Raw genomic sequence first — 22,167 nt, 5'->3', positions numbered from 1 at the left:
GATTCTCCGCAGTTGCGGCGCCGGTGTAACGAAGATGGTGGCGCGGCGATGCTGCACGTGTCGAAGCTGCCAGGCGCCCCCCAGCGCGCGGACTGGCGATTGTTGAGCGGCGGCCGTTGGCCCCCTGGTCGGCTGTTTAGCCTCTGCTTGCTAGCCGTCTCAGCAGAACATGAAATAACCGATACTAGCATTAGTGTTAAGTAATTCCGTAACAGATGTTACTGGCTAGAGGGAAAAAGAGAGTTATTAGAAGTTCATTCATTCAGTATTCATTCACGAGTGTTTGTTTCAATGTTCCGTAACGTATTCAAGTTTCCGAGTAACCTTCAGTCCAGTTTTTGGGACACGATATGTTTTCTGTCAAATTTCTTATAAAATTATACAGTTTATTACTTCGTGACTAGCTAGGTTTGGCACTCTTAGAATGTCCTGTGAACTTTTGTAGTCACTTTACATAAACTCCAATTCTTTACCGTAGTCTGCAACACGCACGTACACAGTTGTATAACACTAAGTTTTCTACCTTGTCACTATAGCTGGTGTCCAAAGGTAGATTCACTTTGGTTCACACTTACTACCGAGATCCCCGTGTAAAACATTTAGCTTCACACGATATTACCATTCATATTATTTCGTGAAGTCATCTTTGCTGCCCAGCTATAGTCTTCACATATTAACTATTTAAAACTACTTTTTTATATCAGAACAAAATAAATTACTATGTCATTCGTCATCCTTCAATTGCAGAGTCTTTTTCTCCTTAAATTGTTAACTGATAAACAAAATGTAGGAAGGTGGGGGAATTACACGCAAGTGGGTAATCCCATGCAGGCTGATTTATGCAGTTTGAATGGCGCAAGCTGTTCCTAGTTGGTGCTACACCCTGCCGGCAGGAGTGACAACTACTATGCAGCTTACGCCAGCCATTTTCCAGTGGCCTTGTTGGAGCAGTGAAGTATTGTTTATTTTCGGCGTGTCTCATGTAATTTTGGTCAGCTATATTTTGCAAGGTAAGTGCTACTATAAGTTGCTTTAATGTAATTCTTGCATATCAACTACTAACCCTAGATTAAACCTTTAATTTAATCGTAGATTTGTCCCGCTATTTGAATTAGGTGCCGAGTTATGCCTAGGTTAGTCATCGAACTTACAGTGGGGTAATGCCACGCAGCTGTTGAGGTGCGTGGTATTCCCCCTTGCAGGTTATATTTTCTATACTAACGAGGTTTTTTTTTTAAATTTCAGATGGGTAGATATTATAAAAGAAAAACCCAGAAACCAAAACGGATGCAAGAGGAACTTTGTAAGGCTCTTGATGCCATCAAATCTGGAAGAAAAATAAGGGAAGTATCAAGAGCTTTCGGGATTCATGAAGCTACCTGCGAACGAGAATGAAGGTTAAAAATACCGAGGGTCCAAAACTTGGAAGAAACCCAACATTTTCGACAGAACAGTAAATTGAGATTATGGATCATGTTATTACAATGGCCAAGCTATTCTATGGCCTTACATGCATCCAGCTGCAAAAGATTGCATTTGAGTATGCACAGGCTAACAACATTGCAAACAATTTTGATAAGTTATCTAGGTTAGCTGGAAAGGATTGGCTAGCTTTATTTTTAAAAAGAAACTCAAGTATTAGCATGAGAAAACCTGAAGCAACTAGCATTAACAGAATACAGGCATTTAATGAAGAAGAGGTTAATGCATATTTTAAAAATTTAGAACGTGTCTTTGAAAAATATAAATTTAAAGAGGGGCGAGTGTTCAACGTCGATGAAACGGGCATAAATACTGTACAAAAGCCCGACAGAATTTTGGCTCCTAAAGGTGTTAAACAAATAGGTGGGGCCACGTCTTGGGGGAAAAACATGACTGTGATATGTTGTCTCAGTGCTGCTGCTACCAACATCCCTCCTATGTTTATCTTCCCCAGGAAGAGGAGCTCAAATCTCTTAAGTAATGATGGACCATTTGGAGCAGTATATGGTTGTTCCGTCAATAGCTGGTCCAATGAGTCATTATTTTTCGAATGGATCTAACATTTTCAGAACAATGTAAAATCAACTATTGATGATCCTGTGCTGCTGATTTTAGATAATCACAGCAGCCACATTTCACTTGACATTTTTGAATTTTGTAAAAAACATTCTATTGTCATGGTAATCATACCTCCACACACTTCTCACAAGCTTCAACCACTAGATGTTACATTCTTTCCCTCCTTAAAATTAGTCTTCAATCGTGAATGTGACATGTATATGAAGTCACAGGTGTATCAAAAAATTACACCATATGAGTTAGCAGAACTTTTTCATAATTCATATATTAAGGTCGCTACCATGGACAAAGGGCAGTCAGGGTTTAAGGCATGTGGGATTTGCCCTTTCAATCCAAACAAATTTCAGCGTGACAATTTACAACAATGTGAGATCTTCAGAGTGTTGTCCTTGAAGATGAAGAGGTTCCGAATGCAACAAATGGAAATGAAGTGGTTGCATCTACAAACGAGCTACATATCTCCAAAAGGAGTCAAGAACAGATTCCTCGATCTTCAGCAGAAGATGTTCCACTTCTAGTAGGCCTAGAAGAGGTCACAACAACATCAACTGAAAGTGCATGTGTCAAGCACGTTAGTTCCAAAACAAAATCAAGTTCTTCCTAAGACGAAACAAGCCAAGGGAAAACCTAAGGGAAAGTCAGTGATCCTTACAGCAACTCCAGAGAAAAATAAACTGCTAACGGAGTTATCAATAAAAAAACAAAAAGATAGCTGAAGGAAACAAGAAAAGAAATCTTAAGGATAAAGCAGATAAGTGGAGAAATCTGCAACTTAAAAAAAGTCCCAAAGAAGAAACAGACATTATATAAGAAGAAACACCACCAAGAAAATGAAAGTAGCAGCGAGGATGACCTAAATCTGGACTTGCAGAACATTTGTGATGACGATGAAATGGATGATATTGGTCCATTGGCGATTTCAGATGTCTGTTTAGTTTGTGGAGAGTTTGGGAAAGATGGAGAAGTATGGTACCGATGTATTTCTTGTAGCAGATGCAGTCATGAAGAATGTAGTGGCTGGAACACTCCAAAAGGTTACAAGTGCGATCTTTGCTGTATGAGAAAATGAACTCTTTTCACATCAATAAAAACGTAAAAAACAAAAATTATAAGAGATGTTTGTAGAATTACATTATTTCGTTCTTAAATATGCTGTTTACTATTTGTAGTAACTAATAAGCAAATAAAAATAGCAATTATTGTACATTTTTATGGTTTGCTTGTTTTACGTGTTATTACCCAGTGCTTTGCGTGTCATTACCCTCATGGGTGGGGAATACCACGCATTTGCACTTGTTTTTATTTTAATGTTCAAAATTAAGGTACTCTTTATAACTATTTACAGACGATTGGAATATGTGGAGAAATGTCCATTGTATGGTATGTACTTATTTTCGTAGGTTTTAATGACGTAACGAATGGTTCACATCGATTTTTCCTTAGGTGCGTGTATTTCCCCCACTCTCCCCTACATTGACACAGTCTTGATGCGTTTGCTAGTATGTTTTTCTTTTCTTACACAGCACACGCTGATGATTCTACAACTGACATTGTTTCACATATACTGTCTATTGAAACATTATTTATCCTGATAAGATTGACATCACATTTTCAGTTTGACAACTCGTGACATTAACAGTTTGTCCACATTAGGATTTTATGCTATTTATAAGATTTTGTCATCAACTGCCCTCATCCTTTCGTGCCGAAAGTAGACCTTGGGCCATCTGGACTACCGATCCTCAGGCAGTTACATGTGTGTTATGAGCCATGAATCACAGATCCACACCCTTAACTATTCTAAATTTTAAGTGAGGAACCGTTTGCCCTAAGACCAGGTCTCAACTTCATGGATACAATCCATCTTTTCGCACACTTCATTTCCTGATAGACCTCAACCTTAAACTTGGTGTCATGAAGTTACTTTCTCTAGCTGGGATGCTCTCTTTAGTTCTCAATAGTGCCCCTCGGACGCATGCATTTACATAGCTGAAGACCACTACTGGACGAAACAAACTATCATGTGGTCTCAATAGTGTTCTTAAGTATTCATGATATGCTTGTTTATATTCACTCACCGAGAAGTCAATTATTAGTCACTATTTCACGTTATTATTTCTCATGTACTCTGGAAAGTTCTTCATCACATAATATTAAATCAAATTTTATTTACCAAAAAATTGGGTATTTGCAAAAAAATGCACAAGAAATTAGCATATACACACAAAACTGACAACTGTCTTTTAATTCTACCTTCAATTCAAGTTATTCGTTGTTACTTCTTTTTGTTTCGAAATCAAGTTCATCCTTCAGACTGAAGGTCTTATTACCACCGTATCTTATCTTAAAACTACAAAAATATCAATGATATTGACACATGAACATAAAATTTCTTGCTTATTAAAGTAAATTCTGGTCCTAGCACAGTGTCTCATGCAGAGATAAATACACCCGCACTGACATTCAAACCGCATGGAAGCACGCGAAATTGGTACGTCCTCCCACCAAAAATAAAGGCAGTATATTTCCTACGTTGTTCTGTTAACGTGACCTGCCAATATGACCTTTTCAAATCGATACTTGATAGAAACTTTACTCCCTGAAACTTCTGTATTTGCTCATCCAGGTGTTCTGGCCTTGTCCTTACTGGTATTATGATTTTGTTCATGTCTCTAGCATCAAGTACCAATCTGATACTCCCATCCGCTTTTCCCACAGCTAGTAAGGCACTACTATAGGGAGAAAGGGACGGTTCAATGATTCCCCAATCCAACATTTTCTTTATTTCCTTCCACACAGCTTCACGTTTACTTCACAGCACGGAATAAGAAGCATGACAAAACGTCTGATGCGGGTATGCCTGCATATCATATATGTAGCCTTGAATTATTCCGGGTTTTTCCGAAAATGTGCCAGCGTAATCACTCAATAATTTAGAGAGCTCATGCTGCTGCTCATCGGTTAAATATCCTGACTCCTTAACCTTGGATTGAATCTCCTGTCGTATCTGAACGACTTCTTCGTCATATTGCTCATTTGTTTCAGGATACGCCTTTAGTGGTACATTATCCTGAATATTCTACTTCTTTCTTTTCGAACCACCGACAATACCTATTGTACCTTGCCATTGTTTTAATCAAACTGCAAATCCTTGGTAGGCGTTCGCAGGAAACACAAGCCCTGAGGGATGTCGATTATAGCACTCCTTTCCCTGAGGATGTCCCATCCCAGGATGCAGTTAAATTTTTAACGATGAGGAGCGTGCATAATACCGCATCATTTCCTATTTCTATTCCTGCCTGCACCTGGGCCTTGACATTTTGTGCCTCTCCCTTTAGCGCCCCCGTAATTTTACAATTTTGAACCGGCAACCTAGGCAGTCTCTTATTGTCGTTAATAACGTTAAAGAAATCTTCAGACATGACTGACAGAGCCGCTCCTGTGTCAATCAAAACTTTAGCATGTACACCGTTTACTTTCACGAGTACTACAGTCTGCACAATCTCTGTTTGCTGGTCAGAACATTTACGCGGTTCGGTAAGTAATTCCTCCCGAAAATCCTGGCCGCCATTATAGCGCAGCATAGCAGTGCGATTATTCCTGGTGGTCGAGTGCTGAAGGCATACATCGACCCCCTGCAGTTTGACTGGTTCTCCTCGGTAACTTGTACTATTTGCACATTGTGCTGTCTATTCGCACTATTTTGTGAGGTACTTGGTGTAGTAACCCATGTTGGAGTCGCAGTATTCCGCGGCATGAGAATAGCCTCGACACATTAATCGGGACTCCCTGCTCACGTCTATTTGACTGCGGTGACCAGTTAGCAGTAACATTCTGACACCACTGGCCACCTTGTTTCATATTTTTAGGTTGAAAATTACTTCCGTAATTCTCATAGTTTCTCCTTTTTCGATTCATCGTGTCATTTCTATCCTTACTGGGCGAGCAGTTACCGCTCGACATACCACTTCCTCTATTCCCATTACCTCCTTTTTGTCCATTCGCTCTCTCATAGCTATTGCCGCCACATCCATGTTCCCAATTATTATTTCGGTTTTGACTTCCATAACCGTTATTTCTAGGTTTATGGTTATTATTTATCACCTCACCGTTATTGCTTTGTGGTCGTGCATCCTCTTGTATCAAATCTAGAGAATCCACAACCGACATGAATGTCTCTAAGTCGTTATCAGGTACGTGTACCAATTCTCTCCTTATTGAGATCGGCAATTTAGATTTCAATATCCTAAGCGATCGGCTCGGACCAGTACCTTGTTTTGTTAATATACTTTTCAAAATATTTTCTAAGTGTCCCTTGCTGGAAATTGTACATCTCCGAATTGTATACCTGTTTCCGCAATCCCTCTTGTATACTAGCCGACCAAAATTTGGCCAAAAATTGTTGCTCGAACTCACAAAAAGAATGACAGTTCTCTGCAACTTCAGATGCCCATAATGCGGCATCTCCGGTAATATATGAGATAACAAACTGTATCTTTTGCCTTTCCGGCCACGATGAAGGTAACACATTCTTAAAACTCCTGGATGACAGGATTTTTTCTCTTCCGAAAATACCTGAAATTGTCTATGTTTCAGTAATCTCTTCCTGTTTCAGTGTGGTCAGAGTGTGTGCTTCATTGCGAACAATTATCGGGTTATTTTTACCTGTATTTGCTGCATATGGACTGACAGTTACACTGTTTGCTAGTGGGTTTCCACACGCGCCTCGATTTGAAGCATAATTTTCGGCCTGCTGTGCATTACATGAACGACTGGAACAGGGACTAGGTGCGGCACAGTTCATGATTCTATTATCATAGTCATTCACTGGCTTTTCTGTAATCTCGGGTCTTACGGGTTCGTGGTGCATGGAAGTACCTTGCTGTCTCTTGTGTTCAACATGGTCAAGCATTATAAGCTTCACTTCAGCTTCTACCTTGCGCTCAATAGTTAAAGAGATTTCCTCGATGCCTTTGGTTAATTGCTTAACTTTGGCATCGAGGGATTCCTGCACCTCTTTGACCTCTGATACCTCTCCGGCCAAAGTATTTACTTTATCGGGTAATTCCTATAAATTTTTCTTCACTTCCGATACCTCAGATTTAACCTTTTCTATCTCGCTGTTAACATGTTCTAATATGCGTTGATCCGTATCGTCAAGAGCACGATTCAGTGTTTGTTATCAACGTTTGTTCGCGTATGACTAACCGCTCGTCCACTGTGGCGATTAGGCTAGTCTCAACTTTTTCGAAAAACTCATGCTGGCGTTGGAGATCCTCCTCGCACTCTTTTCCTCTGCTGTTCCATTAATTCTAATTTCCAGAATAGCTGTGCAAGCATATCGCTTGGATTTGCGAAGTCGACCTGCGCGCGAATACTTTCGTCTGCTTTCTCGCAGTTGATTTCTCTCGCAGTCTCGACATTCTCTTGTCCGCCCAGCGATTGTATAGTCGGTTGAGAAATATCAGTCTGCGATACTATATTTTGATGTGGGATCGTAGCTTGTTCATTTTCATTAGCTCCCGACCCTCCTGCCAATGATCCAGGAATATTCTCTAATTGGTCATCACTTTCATAATTCTCAACTTCCACACGGTTGCATCTAGTATTTGGCCTAACCATGTTGCTAGCTGATACTAATCACTTCACACAAATAAATTCAGACTATAACTTCTTAACACTCCCCACACTAATAGTCACAAATGAAAAACTAGAAGAAAGCTATGTGTACAGATTGTTTTAATTGCAGGTGCCCAGGTGCTGCTGACTAGTTTTAATTAGAAACCTGGCCGCGTGCATTCGGTTCCTTACCTTACGGTCTATGTCATATGTAAGAAACAGCGTCGGTCTGCGATCACTCATTCAGTTTTCTATCAGCTTGCTGTAATTCCCGTGCGTATGGTACATGCATTAATTACAATTCACTATATCTGATATACATACAGGTAATAAATTACAACAATGGAGATAGGTCGGACGATTCCAGTTTCGATTTCGGCCCCACTAGTAAGTGTTCAGTGAATTCAGTTATTGGTGAATATGCACCGAGCTATTTAAACACAAAAAATATACTGATAAGAATTCTGTAGATATTCAATCATAGATGCTGCAGAACACTTACTACCGGCGCCAAGTGTAATTTAATAAAATAAACATTTTATTTATTTGTGACTATTAGTGTAATGTAATGAAATAAAATATGAGCCGTGACTTATATAAAAAAGAAACACCTGTTAATGCAATGGCTCAGCATAAAATAGAAATAACTAATGTAGGAAGACAAGTTGCTTTCGACATATGTCTGAAGGTTATATGGTAGGCGATATGATGCGAAATGTTCACTGGCCAGTACTCACAATCTATTACGTTAGGCATAAACCCTGTATTGACGTAGGTTCGATCTGCTCTGATTTGCGAGAGGAAGGAAGCCGAAGTGTCTAAAAACTGAGTTCTTTGATTACCACTTCCAGCTATCTCGCGACAAGTTTTAAAATTTGCTGTCTGATCATTTTTCCGCAGCGTACAATTAGAATCCCGTCCCATTATTATGTTAATTGGTAAATTTGGTAAAACGTCTAACACTGCGTCTTTTAAAAAGTCACTTCTTCTCCGTATCCCGGTTGAGCCCCTTGGAGCATATACACTCCTGGAAATTGAAATAAGAACACCGTGAATTCATTGTCCCAGGAAGGGGAAACTTTATTGACACATTCCTGGGGTCAGATACATCACATGATCACACTGACAGAACCACAGGCACATAGACACAGGCAACAGAGCATGCACAATGTCGGCACTAGTACAGTGTATATCCACCTTTCGCAGCAATGCAGGCTGCTATTCTCCCATGGAGACGATCGTAGAGATGCTGGATGTAGTCCTGTGGAATGGCTTGCCATGCCATTTCCACCTGGCGCCTCAGTTGGACCAGCGTTCGTGCCGGACGTGCAGACCGCGTGAGACGACGCTTCATCCAGTCCCAAACATGCTCAATGGGGGACAGATCCGGAGATCTTGCTGGCCAGGGTAGTTGACTTACACCTTCTAGAGCACGTTGGGTGGCACGGGATACATGCGGACGTGCGTTGTCCTTTTGGAACAGAAAGTTCCCTTGCCGGCCTAGGAATGGTAGAACGATGGGTTTGATGACGGTTTGGATGTACCGTGCACTATTCAGTGTCCCCTCGACGGTCACCAGTGGTGTACGGCCAGTGTAGGAGATCGCTCCCCACACCATGATGCCGGGTGTTGGCCCTGTGTGCCTCGGTCGTATGCAGTCCTGATTGTGGCGCTCACCTGCACGGCGCCAAACACGCATACGACCATCATTGGCACCAAGGCAGAAGCGACTCTCATCGCTGAAGACGACACGTCTCCATTCGTCCCTCCGTTCACGCCTGTCGCGACACCACTGGAGGCGGGCTGCACGATGTTGGGGCGTGAGCGGAAGACGGCATAACGGTGTGCGGGACCGTAGCCCAGCTTCATGGAGACGGTTGCGAATGGTCCTCGCCGATACCCCAGGAGCAACAGTGTCCCTAATTTGCTGGGAAGTGGCGGTGCGGTCCCCTACGGCACTGCGTAGGATCCTACGGTCTTGGCGTGCATCTGTGCGTCGCTGCGGTCCGGTCCCAGGTCGACGGGCACGTGCACCTTCCGCCGACCACTGGCGACAACATCGATGTACTGTGGAGACCTCACGCCCCACGTGTTGAGCAATTCGGCGGTACGTCCACCCGGCCTCCCGCATGCCCACTATACGCCCTCGCTCAAAGTCCGTCAACTGCACATACGGTTCACGTCCACGCTGTTGCGGCATGCTACCAGTGTTAAAGACTGCGATGGAGCTCCGTATGCCACGGCAAACTGGCTGACACTGACGGCGGCGGTGCACAAATGCTGCGCAGCTAGCGCCATTCGACGGCCAACACCGCGGTTCCTGGTGTGTCCGCTGTGCCGTGCGTGTGATCATTGCTTGTACAGCCCTCTCGCAGTGTCCGGAGCAAGTATGGTGGGTCTGACACACCGGTGTCAATGTGTTCCTTTTTCCATTTCCAGGAGTGTATATTCAGTAGATTTGAAACATGTATTTGGACTGAAATACCTCTGCTCGTTTCCAAACGAGTGATACCTTTGCTGGGGATGGCCTCTTTATATGAAAAATGGCTCTTATTTTAAAAATGGTTGAAATGGCTCTGAGCAATATGGGAGTTAACTTCTGAGTAAGGTTCAAGTAGTTCTAAGTTCTAGGGGACTGATGAGTCCCCTAGAACTTATAACTACTTGAACCTTACTAACTTAAGATCATCACACACATCCATACCCGAGGCAGGATTCGAACTTGCGACCATAGCGGTCACGCGGTTCGAGACTGAAGCGCCTAGAACCGCATGGCCACAACGGCCGGCCTCTTTATATGACACTACTGCGCCGCTCTCAGTCCAGATATTATTAATTGTTTCATAACCGGTGACATTTGCGACTGTTACTAGTAGCAGTGCGATGGGAACATCTGTCACGTATAGATAATTCTTTAGGCACTGTATCTTTACGTCGGATTGTTATCTCACTTGAGCATCTCGTAAACCGTGGCTTCTAGAGAAACTCTTTCTCCGTATGCAATTAAACTTAATTATGTTTCCTTCAAAAAAGGTCTTATTTATTTTTTCTCTAGGACTAATATTTTCCACGTTGCAGGGGATGGAAAAATCGCAGTTTACTGAAAATATTGTTTTAAATCTTATAAAATTGAAATTTATTGCTAAATGAAGTGGATTAAGAAAAAATATTAAATGTGTGTACCACATCTGAGTGCAGTAGAACCATATTAAGGGATAAGTTCTGTTCTAGGGTATGTAACAGGGTGGAAATGTGTGGTAGGAAGTTAGAAGTGTGAGGGAAGCAAGGTCACGGGATTATAATCATTTCCTTCCCTCCTTCATAGGTCTACGAAATTAAGAATGAGCAGTCAGTTCCCCAGTCTCTCTGTCGCACTTGGTAACAAAAAGCAACTATAGGGTGTTTCAGAAAGTTATACCGATGATTCTGCAGCTCACCTTATGAATCTCTGGCTGTGCCCACACTTCCTTGGGGAAAGAGAGGGCAGGGGGTATGGTGTAGATGTTTTAAGTTCCACAAAGTGTGTTAACACTCCATTGAATACAGATATGAGTTGCTAATAACGCAAACGCAAGACAGCCATATGGGCAAATTCTCCACAAATCTTTGCATACTGTTCTACATTGAAACCAAGTCGAACTGATTCTTAGTCACCTTGTACGGCAGTTGCAGCTTTCTTCCAGGAGACTTCCTCCGCCATGAGGGCAATAGTGAGATATCCGCAAAGGCAGCTAAGCAGATCTCATCAAGTCAGCTGATTCTAATAAAACTCAGCAACACATCCAAAGGATAGGCTGTTAAAAATACCTATGAAAAGGTGCAAAGCATAATAGCTGTTTGATGGTAATTATTATTATGAAGTCATCATATATATTTACATGCGTCTGTATAGACAGAGACTAGGAGGGGAACGACTTGACAAGAGATGGTAGTAAGACAAAAGAAAAAATGTTTGCCTAACATATTTCCAGAGTTTTTAATATTTTAAGCTTACACAGTATGCAAGTCTCTTTTAATCATAAAGTAAAATATGATGTTCAAGTAGACAAAGTCCATGAAAATAATTCACGAAACAAACATGTATCTCTTCAAGGTGATCTAATGACAACGGAAGCCCTAGTAACAGATGAAAACATGATGGATCAACTAGACGTTCGCTCAGCAGCTACAGAATCATCTACGATGGGAACGTCGACGACAGGGACATCGACGACGGGAACATCGACGAAAAGAACATCGACGACGGAAGTCCAGAGGAAGGGGAGAGATGAAAAATCGACGACGGAAACATCGACTACAGGAACATCAACGACGGAAACGTCTACCACGGGAACATCGACGACGGGAACATCGACGACGGTGACATCGACGACGGGAACGTCGACGACGGGTACATCGACGACGGGAACATCGACGACGGGAACATCGACAACAGGAGCGTCGACGACGGGAACATCGACGACGGGAACATCGACAACGGGAACGTCGACGACGGAAACGTCGACGACGGGAACATCGACGACGGGAACATCGACGACGGAAACGTCTACGACGGGAACGTCGACCACAGGAACATCGACGACGGGAACATCGACGACGGCAACATCGACGACGGCAACATCGACGACGGGAACATCGACGACGGGAACATCGACGACGGGAACATCGACGACGGTAACGTCGACGACGGAAACGTCGACGACGGGAACATCGACGACGGGAACATCGACGACGGAAACGTCTACGACGGGAACGTCGACCACAGGAACATCGACGACGGGAACATCGACGACGGCAACATCGACAACGGGAACGTCGACGACGGGAACGTCGACGACGGGAACGTCGACGACGGTAACGTCGACCACAGGAACATCGACGACGGGAACATCGACGACGGCAGCATCGACGACGGGAACGTCGACGACGGGAACATCGACGACGGCAACATCGACGACGGGAACGTCAACGACGGGAACATCGACGACGGCAACATCGACGACGGGAACGTCGACGACGGGAACATCGACGACGGCAACATCGACGACGGGAACGTCGACGACGGAAACGACAAAATCATCAACAACAGAATCATCAACCACGCAGTCTACACAGGCACCAATAAAGAAAGGTAAATATCAGCGATCAGTAATTATGTTCGAAGTCGAAAGCACAGTGTACGATTTCCACATATCCGGTTTTGCTCCCTGCAGTACATCTATAAGGATGTTTCTGCGAAATCCTACTCTTCAACATAACCCAGCTTTCCCATTTGTTTCCAACCTGCATCTCTTCTACTGTTGCCCTTTAATGCTTGATCTGAGCATCCTTTTTGTATAGATTCATGAGTATAGCTTTTATATCCAATTGATCAAAAGGTAGGATAAATATCATCGTAAATGAGCAAAGAACAGAATTTGAAGATTTTTAACCTTATTTCATCAATACGGTGGAACTGGCCCACGGTCAGGTGAGCAGTTACTGGTTTGGGGAGAGTGAGATCCTTCTACTGTCAGCCTTTGCTCCCATCCTGCACAATATGCACACTGTCCACATGACTTCCTCACATTTTTTCGAGGACTTTCCTATGACTTCTCCTTCTGAACAAACACACGTGAGACTGGTTCTGATCTGTCTTCCTATCACAGTTGTGCAAGGACGCTTTGTGAGTGTTCTAGGAATTTGGTGTTGAACCTACGGCGTGTAAGATAGTATGATACCATCTCACACATGCAGAGATCAGAAGAGTGCAGCAGTATGGACAGTGATGTAACCAGACAATGATCTCAATACTGGATCCACTACATTCCCTGTAAGGGGAACGTTATTGCTAACAGAAATGAGGGTACAGGTTCAAGCGTAACTATATGTTGGCAAAAAATGAAAATCTTAAATTTTCGTTATTAAGGTTTATTTTTAATGTAAGTATGACTTCATGACATAGCACTCTTAGCAAATTTACATAGAGGATGGTAAAATATTGATACTGGATTTTCACAACTATGAACGGCAGTTCCTAACTATTATAAGGTGCTTTAATGGTAGGATGGTTGATGACCATGTCTGGGGTCGATAAAAATACAAACAAATTAAATACACTTGGGGCCAGAGATATCAATTACGCTGAAATGCACAATGAAAATGCCCAAAATTAAACAGGGGTTGGTAAAGAGGAATCAAGAAAGCATGGAATTAAAACAATTTGTAACTCTACAGTGGCTGATCAGTCCTTTTTGTTAGATCGGACATCTCGCGTTTCTGCTTCAATTAGGATTGAAAATCCTGATATGTTTAACTACAGGTCATGGTTGAATGCACAAAAAAGAAACGGAGACGACCGCTGTTCTGAGAGTCGACTGAATGTCACTTGCTGGGATGACACAAGCGTGAGTGTGTTTACCTTGCGTTGCGGCGGCAGTGGAAGCCGTCGGCGCGACCTGGGAACCTGAGAATCTATTCTAAATTTTGACTGTTAAACACCAGTCAGATACATTTCCTACATCTTCAGTGAAGCGGAGACTCATAGTTATTCCCTAGGTAAGTTAATTGGCATGGTACACTCTATTTGGCTGGAATAGCATGTATGTCACTGCCCTCAGATCGCTCGCAAGTGTGCAGTGTCAGTACTCGGTGCGATTCTCCGTACTAGGAGACTGAGCAGTTTACCTCCTTAAGAGTTAAGGCTAATGACTCTCGCTATCATCTCAGTGCAGCGAAAGTTGCCTTTCTCAAACACTCGACGATTGTCTGCAAGAGAGGAAGCCAATTTCTCTATCTGCATTTTTGCCTATATCGAAGCTGGTGGCCACGAGTTTTCTTTCTAGGCAGTCAGGGCATTTGTACTTCTTATAACTACACCCACTAGCGTTTTGTAGTCTATCACATGTTGTTGTTGTTGTGGTCTTCAGTCCTGAGACTGGTTTGATGCAGCTCTCCATGTTACTCTATCCTGCGCAAGCTTCTTCATCTCCCAGTACTTACTGCAAACTACATCCTTCTGAATCTGCTTAGTGTATTCATCTCTTGGTCTCCCTCTACGATTTTTACTCTCCACACTGCCCTCAAATGCTAAATTTGTGATCCCCTGATGCCTCAACACATTTCCTACCAACCGATCCCTTCTTCTTGTCAAGTTGTGCCACAAACTCCTCTTCCCCCCAATTCTATTCAATACCTTCTCATTAGCTATGTGATCTACCCATCTAATCTTCAGCATTCTTCTGTAGCACCACATTTCGAAAGCTTCTATTCTCTTCTTGTCGAAACTATTTATCGTCCATGTTTCACTTCCATACATGGCTACACTCCATACAAATACTTTCAGAAACGACTCCCTGACACATAAATCTATACTCGATGTTAACAAATTTCTCTTCTTCAGAAACGCTTTCCTTGTCATTGTCAGTCTACATTTTATATCCTCTCTACTTCGACCATCATCAGTTATGTTGCTCCTCAAATAGCAAAACTCCTTTACTACTTTAAAGATCTTATTTCGTAATCTAATTCCCTCAGCATCACCAGACTTATTTCGACTACATTCCATTATCCACGTTTTGCTTTTGTTGATGTTAATCTTATATCTTTCTTTCAAGACACGGTCCATTCCGTTCAGCTGCTCTTCCAAGTCCTTTGCTGTCTCTGACAGAATTCCAATGTCATCGGCAAACCTCAAAGTTTTTATTTCTTTTCCCTGGATTTTAATACCTACTACGAATTTTTCTTTTGTTTCCTTTACTGCTTGCTCAATATGCAGATTGAATAACATTGGGGAGAGGCTACAACCCTGTCTCACTCCCTTCCCAACCACTGCTTCCCTTTCGTGCCCCTCGACTCTTATAACTGCCATCTGGTTTCTGTACAAATTGTAAATAGCCTTTCGCTCCCTGTATTTTACCCTGCCACCTTTAGAATTTCGCAGAGAGTATTCCACCCAACATTGTCAAAAGCTTTCTCGAAGTCTACCCCCCCCCCCCCCCCCATGAACCATGGACCTTGCCGTTGGTGGGGAGGCTTGTGTGCCTCAGCGATACAGATAGCCGTACCGTAGGTACAACCACAACGGAGGGGTATCTGTTGAGAGGCCAGACAAACATGTGGTTCCTGAAGAGGGGCATCAGCCTTTTCAGTAGTTGCAAGGGCAACAGTCTGGATGATTGACTGATCTGGCCTTGTAACAATAACCAAAACGGCCTTGCTGTGCTGGTACTGCGAACGGCTGAAAGCAAGGGGAAACTACGGCCGTAATTTTTCCCGAGGGCATGCAGCTTTACTGTATGATTAAATGATGATGGCGTCCTCTTGTGTAAAATATTCCGGAGGTAAAATAGTCCCCCATTCGGATCTCCGGGCGCGGACTACTCAAGAGGATGTCGTTATCAGGAGCAAGAAAACTGGCGTTCTACGGATCGGAGCGTGGAATGTCAGGTCCCTTAATCGGGCAGGTAGGTTAGAAAATTTGAAAAGGGAAATGGATAGGTTAAAGTTAGATATAGTGGGAATTAGTGAAGTTCGGTGGCAGGAGGAACAAGATTTCTGGTCAGGTGCCTACAGGGTTATAAACACAAAGTCAAATAGGGGTAATGCAGGAGTAGGTTTAATAATGAATAGGAAAATAGGAACGCGGGTAAGCTACTTCAAACAGCATAGCGAACGCATTATTGTGGCCAAGATAGATACGAAGCCCACACCTACTACAGTAGTACAAGTTTATATGCCAACTAGCGCTGCAGATGACGAAGAAATTGAATAAATGTATGATGAAATAAAAGAAATTATTCAGATAGTGAAGGGAGACGAAAATTTAATAGTCAGGGGTGACTGGAATTCGTCGGTAGGAAAAGGGAGAGAAGGAAACGTAGTAGGTGAATATGGATTGGGGCTAAGAAATGAAAGAGGAAGCCGCCTGGTAGAATTTTGCACAGAGCACAACTTAATCATAGCTCACACTTGGTTTAAGAATCATGATAGAAGGTTGTATACATGGAAGAACCCTGGAGATACTAAAAGGTATCAGATAGATTATATAATGGTAAGACAGAGATTTAGGAACCAGGTTTTAAATTGTAAGACATTTCCAGGGGCAGATGTGGACTCTGACCACAATCTATTGGTTATGACCTGTAGATTAAAACTGAAGAAACTGCAAAAAAGTGGGCATTTAAGGAGATGGGACCTGGATAAACTGAAAGAACCAGAGGTTGTACAGAGTTTCAGGGAGAGCATAAGGGAACAATTGACAGGAATGGGGGAAAGAAATACAGTAGAAGAAGAATGGGTAGCTTTGAGGGATGAAGTAGTGAAGGCAGCAGAGGATCAAGTAGGTAAAAAGACGAGGGCTAGTAGAAATCCTTGGGTAACAGAAGAAATATTGAATTTAATTAATGAAAGGAGAAAATATAAAAATGCAGTAAATGAAGCAGGCAAAAAGGAATACAAACGTCTCAAAAATGAGATCGACAGGAAGTGCAAAATGGCTAAGCAGGGATGGCTAGAGGACAAATGTAAGGATGTAGAGGCTTATCTCACTAGGGGTAAGATAGATACTGCCTACAGGAAAATTAAAGAGACCTTTGGAAATAAGAGAACCACTTGTATGAACATCAAGAGCTTAGATGGAAACCCAGTTCTAAGCAAAGAAGGGAAAGCAGAAAGGTGGAAGGAGTATATAGAGGGTCTATACAAGGGCGATGTACTTGAGGCCAATATTATGGAAATGGAAGAGGATGTAGATGAAGATGAAATGGGAGATATGATACTGCGTCAAGAGTTTGACAGAGCACTGAAAGACCTTAGTCGAAACAAGGCCCTCGGAGTAGACAACATTCCATTGGAACTACTGACGGCCTTGGGAGAGCCAGTCCTGACAAAACTCTACCATCTGGTGAGCAAGATGTATGAAACAGGCGAAATACCCTCAGACTTCAAGAAGAATATAATAATTCCAATCCCAAAGATCTTCCCCGAGGTCGGCTTCTACCAGTTTTTCCATTCGTCTGTAAAGAATTCGTGTTAGTATTTTGCAGCTGTGGCTTATTAAACTAATAGTTCGGTAATTTTCACATCTGTCAACACCTGCTTTCTTTGGGATTGGAATTATTATATTCTTCTTGAAGTCTGAGGGTATTTCGCCTGTCTCATATATCTTGCTCATCAGATGGTAGAGTTTTGCCAGGACTGGCTCTCCCAAGGCTATCAGTTGTTCTAATGGAATGTTGTCTACTCCCGGGGCCTTGTTTCGACTTAGGTCTTTCAGTGCTGTGTCAAACTCTTCACGCAGTATCATATCTCCCATTTCAACTTCATCTACCTCCTCTTCCATTTCCAAGCGAGCATAAAACATGTTCCTAAATTCTGCAACAGATCGATTTCAGCGACATAAGCCTTTAGCTTTGTGCGTCTGTTCAACGAATCTCTTTGAAAATGAGAAGGACCTGCTCCTTTGTCCAATCACTAAGAATGTTTCACTCCTCTAACAAGCTACGTCTACACTGCTGCTAGAAAAGTAGCACATTCTTCCGCATATTGTGTGTAGAATCCTGTTGGTCTTCTACAAGGTCCATAGCCTCTCTTCTGTTAGGCGATTGACGATGTGGTGAACAGAGGCACAGTTTGTAAGCTGTCAAACAAATAACATACCTTACATTCCTGAAACAATTCCGGTTAACACAATATGTCACACTACATAGTTACGTTGAACTGAAAGAATTTTATTAATATTCAGATGCAATAAATAAGCCAGCATTTCGTGAATATAAACCACTAACACTTACACTAGTAATTGCACGCAAGTAGTTTCTCCGATTCGAGCTACGCGATGCAGTTCTGAAGGAAAGGAGAATTTTACAACGGCACGCCGAGGCATGCGAATAAAAAACTCGCGCCATGGGATACCTAGTGGACACAATAAAGACGCCGCGAGCGGTTCTACGCGCTTGAGTCCGGAACCGCGCGACTGCTACGGTCGCAGGTTCGAATCCTGCCTCGCACATGGACGTGTGTGATGTCCTTAGGTTAGTTAGGTTTAAGTATTTCTAAGTTCTAGGGGACTGATGACCTCAGATGTTAAGTCCCATAGCGCTCAGAGCCATTTGAACCATTTGAAAGACGCCGCAGCCATTGAGTAGGCCGCTGGCTACAGCAGCCCTTGTCCCTGTTTTAAACAACTATTCTGAAAGCCTTTCTACAGGAACCCGGTGGGAGATCCCAGACAAAACGTCTGGAGAAACCCAACTCAAAACACTGGTGACTCACTGTAGCCACCTGCGTTAAAACTTTCATGAAAGAAAAAGCTGTTTATCTTAGAATTACATAGCAGAAGTTAAACTCTACCCTACAAAATAAACGACACACGTGATAGGAATAATCCTGGAGATACTAGTAGGTATCAGATAGATTATACAATGGTAAGACAGAGATTTACGAACCAGGTTTTAAATTGTAAGACATTTCCAGGGGCAGATGTGGACTCTGACCACAATCTATTGGTTATGAACTGTAGATTAAAACTGAAGAAACTGCAAAAAGGTGGGAATTTAAGGAGATGGTATCTGGATAAACTGACAGAACCAGAGGTTGTAGAGAGTTTCAGGGAGAGCATAAAGGAACGACTGACAGGAATGGGGGAAAGAAATACAGTAGAAGAAGAATGGGTAGCTTTGAGGGATGAAATAGTCAAGGCAGCAGAGGATCAAGTAGGTAAAAAGACGAGGGCTAGTGGAAATCCTAGGGTAACAGAAGATATATTGAACTTAATTGATGAAAGGAGAAATACAAGAATGCAGTAAATGAAACAGGCAAAAAGGAATCCAAATGCCTCAGAAATGAGATCGACAGGAAGTGCAAAATGGCTAAGCAGGGATGGCTAGAGGACAAATGTAAGGATGTAGAGGTATATCTCAGTAGGGGCAAGATAGATACTGCTTACAGGAAAATTAGTTGGTTCAAATGGCTCTGAGCACTATGGGAATTTTCTGAGGTCATCAGTCCCGTAGAACTTAGAACTACTTAAACCTAACTAACCTAAGGACATCACACATATCCATGCCCAAGGCAGGATTCGAACCTGCGACCATAGCGGTCGCGCGGTGCCAGACTGTAGCGCCTAGAACCGCTCGGCCACTCCGGCCGGCAACCAGGAAAATTAAAGAGACCTTTGGAGAAAAGAGAACTACTTGTATGAATGTCAAGAGCTCAGATGGAAAACCAGTTCTAAGCAAAGAAGGGAAAACAGAAATGTGGAAGGAGTGTATAGAGGGTCTATACAAGGACGTTGTACTTGAGGACAGTGTTATGGAAATGGAAGAGGATTTAGATGAAGATGAAATGGGAGATATGATACTGCGTGAAGACTTTGGCAGAGCACTGAAAGACCTAGTTCGGAACAAGGCCCCGGGAGTAGACAACATTCCACTAGAACTACTGATAGCCTTGGGAGAGCCAGCCCTGACAAAACTCTACCATCTGGTGAGCAAGTTGTATGAGACAGGCGAAATACCCTCAGACTTCAAGAAGAATATAATATTTCCAATCCCAAAGAAAGCAGGTGTTGACAGATGCGAAAATTACCGAACTATTAGTTTAATAAGTCACGGCTGCAAAATACTAACTCGAATTCTTTGCAGACGAATGGAATAACTGGTAGAAGCCGATCTCGGGTAAGATTAGTTTGGATTCCGTAGAAATACTGGAACACCTGAGGCAATACTGACTCTACGACTTGTCTTAGAAGATAGATTAAGGAAAGGAAAACCTAGCATTTGTAGACTTAGAGAAAGCTTTTGACAATGTTGGGTGGAATGCTCTCTTTCGAATTCTGAAGGTGGCAGGGGTAGAATACAGGGAGCGAAAGGCTGTTTAAAATTTGTACGGAAACCAGATGGCAGTTAAAAGAGTCGAGGGGCATGAAAGGGAAGCAGTGGTTGGGAAGGGAGTGAGGCAGGGTTTTAGCCTCTCCCCGATGCTATTCAATATGTACACTCCTGGAAATGGAAAAAGGAACACATTGACACCGGTGTGTCAGACCCACCATACTTGCTCCGGACACTGCGAGAGGGCTGTACAAGCAATGATCACACGCACGGCACAGCGGACACACCAGGAACCGCGGTGTTGGACGTCGAATGGCGCTAGCTGCGCAGCATTTGTGCACCGCCGCCGTCAGTGTCAGCCAGTTTGCCGTGGCATACGGAGCTCCATCGCAGTCTTTAACACTGGGAGCATGCCGCGACAACGTGGACGTGAACCGTATGTGCAGTTGACGGACTTTGAGCGAGGGCGTATAGTGGGCATGCGGGAGGCCGGGTGGACGTACCGCCGAATTGCTCAACACGTGGGGCGTGAGGTCTCCACAGTACATCGATGTTGTCACCAGTGGTCGGCGGAAGGTGCACGTGCCCGTCGACCTGGGACCGGACCGCAGCGACGCACGGATGCACGCCAAGACCGTAGGATCCTACGCAGTGCCGTAGGGGACCGCACCGCCACTTCCCAGCAAATTAGGGACACTGTTGCTCCTGGGGTATCGGCGAGGACCATTCGCAACCGTCTCCATGAAGCTGGGCTACGGTCCCGCACACCGTTAGGCCGTCTTCCGCTCACGCCCCAACATCGTGCAGCCCGCCTCCAGTGGTGTCGCGACAGGCGTGAATGGAGGGACCAATGGAGACGTGTCGTCTTCAGCGATGAGAGTCGCTTCTGCCTTGGTGCCAATGATGGTCGTATGCGTGTTTGGCGCCGTGCAGGTGAGCGCCACCATTCCTAGACCGGCAAGGGAACTTGCTGTTCCAACAGGACAATGCACGTCCGCATGTATCCCGTGCCACCCAACGTGCTCTAGAAGGTGTAAGTCAACTACCCTGGCCAGCAAGATCTCCGGATCTGTCCCCCATTGAGCATGTTTGGGACTGGATGAAGCGTCGTCTCACGCGGTCTGCACGTCCAGCACGAACGCTGGTCCAACTGAGGCGCCAGGTGGAAATGGCATGGCAAGCCGTTCCACAGGACTACATCCAGCATCTCTACGATCGTCTCCATGGGAGAATAGCAGCCTGCATTGCTGCGAAAGGTGGATATACACTGTACTAGTGCCGACATTGTGCATGCTCTGTTGCCTGTGTCTATGTGCCTGTGGTTCTGTCAGTGTGATCATGTGATGTATCTGACCCCAGGAATGTGTCAATAAAGTTTCCCCTTCCTGGGACAATGAATTCACGGTGTTCTTATTTCAATTTCCAGGAGTGTATATTGAGCAAGCAGTAAAGGAAAGAAAAGAAAAATTCGTAGTAGGTATTAAAATCCATGGAGAAGAAATAAAAACTGTGAGGTTCGCCGATGACATTGTAATTCTGTCAGAGACAGCAAAGGACTTGGAAGAGCGGTTGAACGGAATGGACAGTGTCTTGAAAGGAGGGTATAAGATGAACATCAGCAAAAGCAAAACGAAGATAATAAAATGTAGTCGAATTAAATCAGGTGATGCTGAGGGAA

The 22,167-nt window shown here is 43.5% G+C and overlaps 1 protein-coding gene across 1 annotated transcript in view; it reads left to right on the top strand.

The window, feature by feature from the left end:
* Positions 1–12,815, top strand: part of LOC126204022 (uncharacterized PPE family protein PPE62-like) — a 189,262-nt gene extending 176,447 nt beyond the window's left edge. The window contains exon 4 of the mRNA XM_049938449.1: positions 11,981–12,815. Within this exon, the coding sequence (XP_049794406.1) occupies positions 11,981–12,815 (835 nt within the window). The remainder of the gene's footprint in view (positions 1–11,980) is intronic.
* The last annotated feature ends 9,352 nt before the right edge of the window (positions 12,816–22,167 follow it).

This window comes from Schistocerca nitens, chromosome 9 (genome assembly GCF_023898315.1).
Source record: "Schistocerca nitens isolate TAMUIC-IGC-003100 chromosome 9, iqSchNite1.1, whole genome shotgun sequence".
Taxonomy (NCBI): Eukaryota; Metazoa; Arthropoda; class Insecta; order Orthoptera; family Acrididae; genus Schistocerca; species Schistocerca nitens.
The sequence above is the reverse complement of the archived record's forward strand: the minus strand, read 5'-3'. Positions and strand labels throughout refer to the sequence as shown.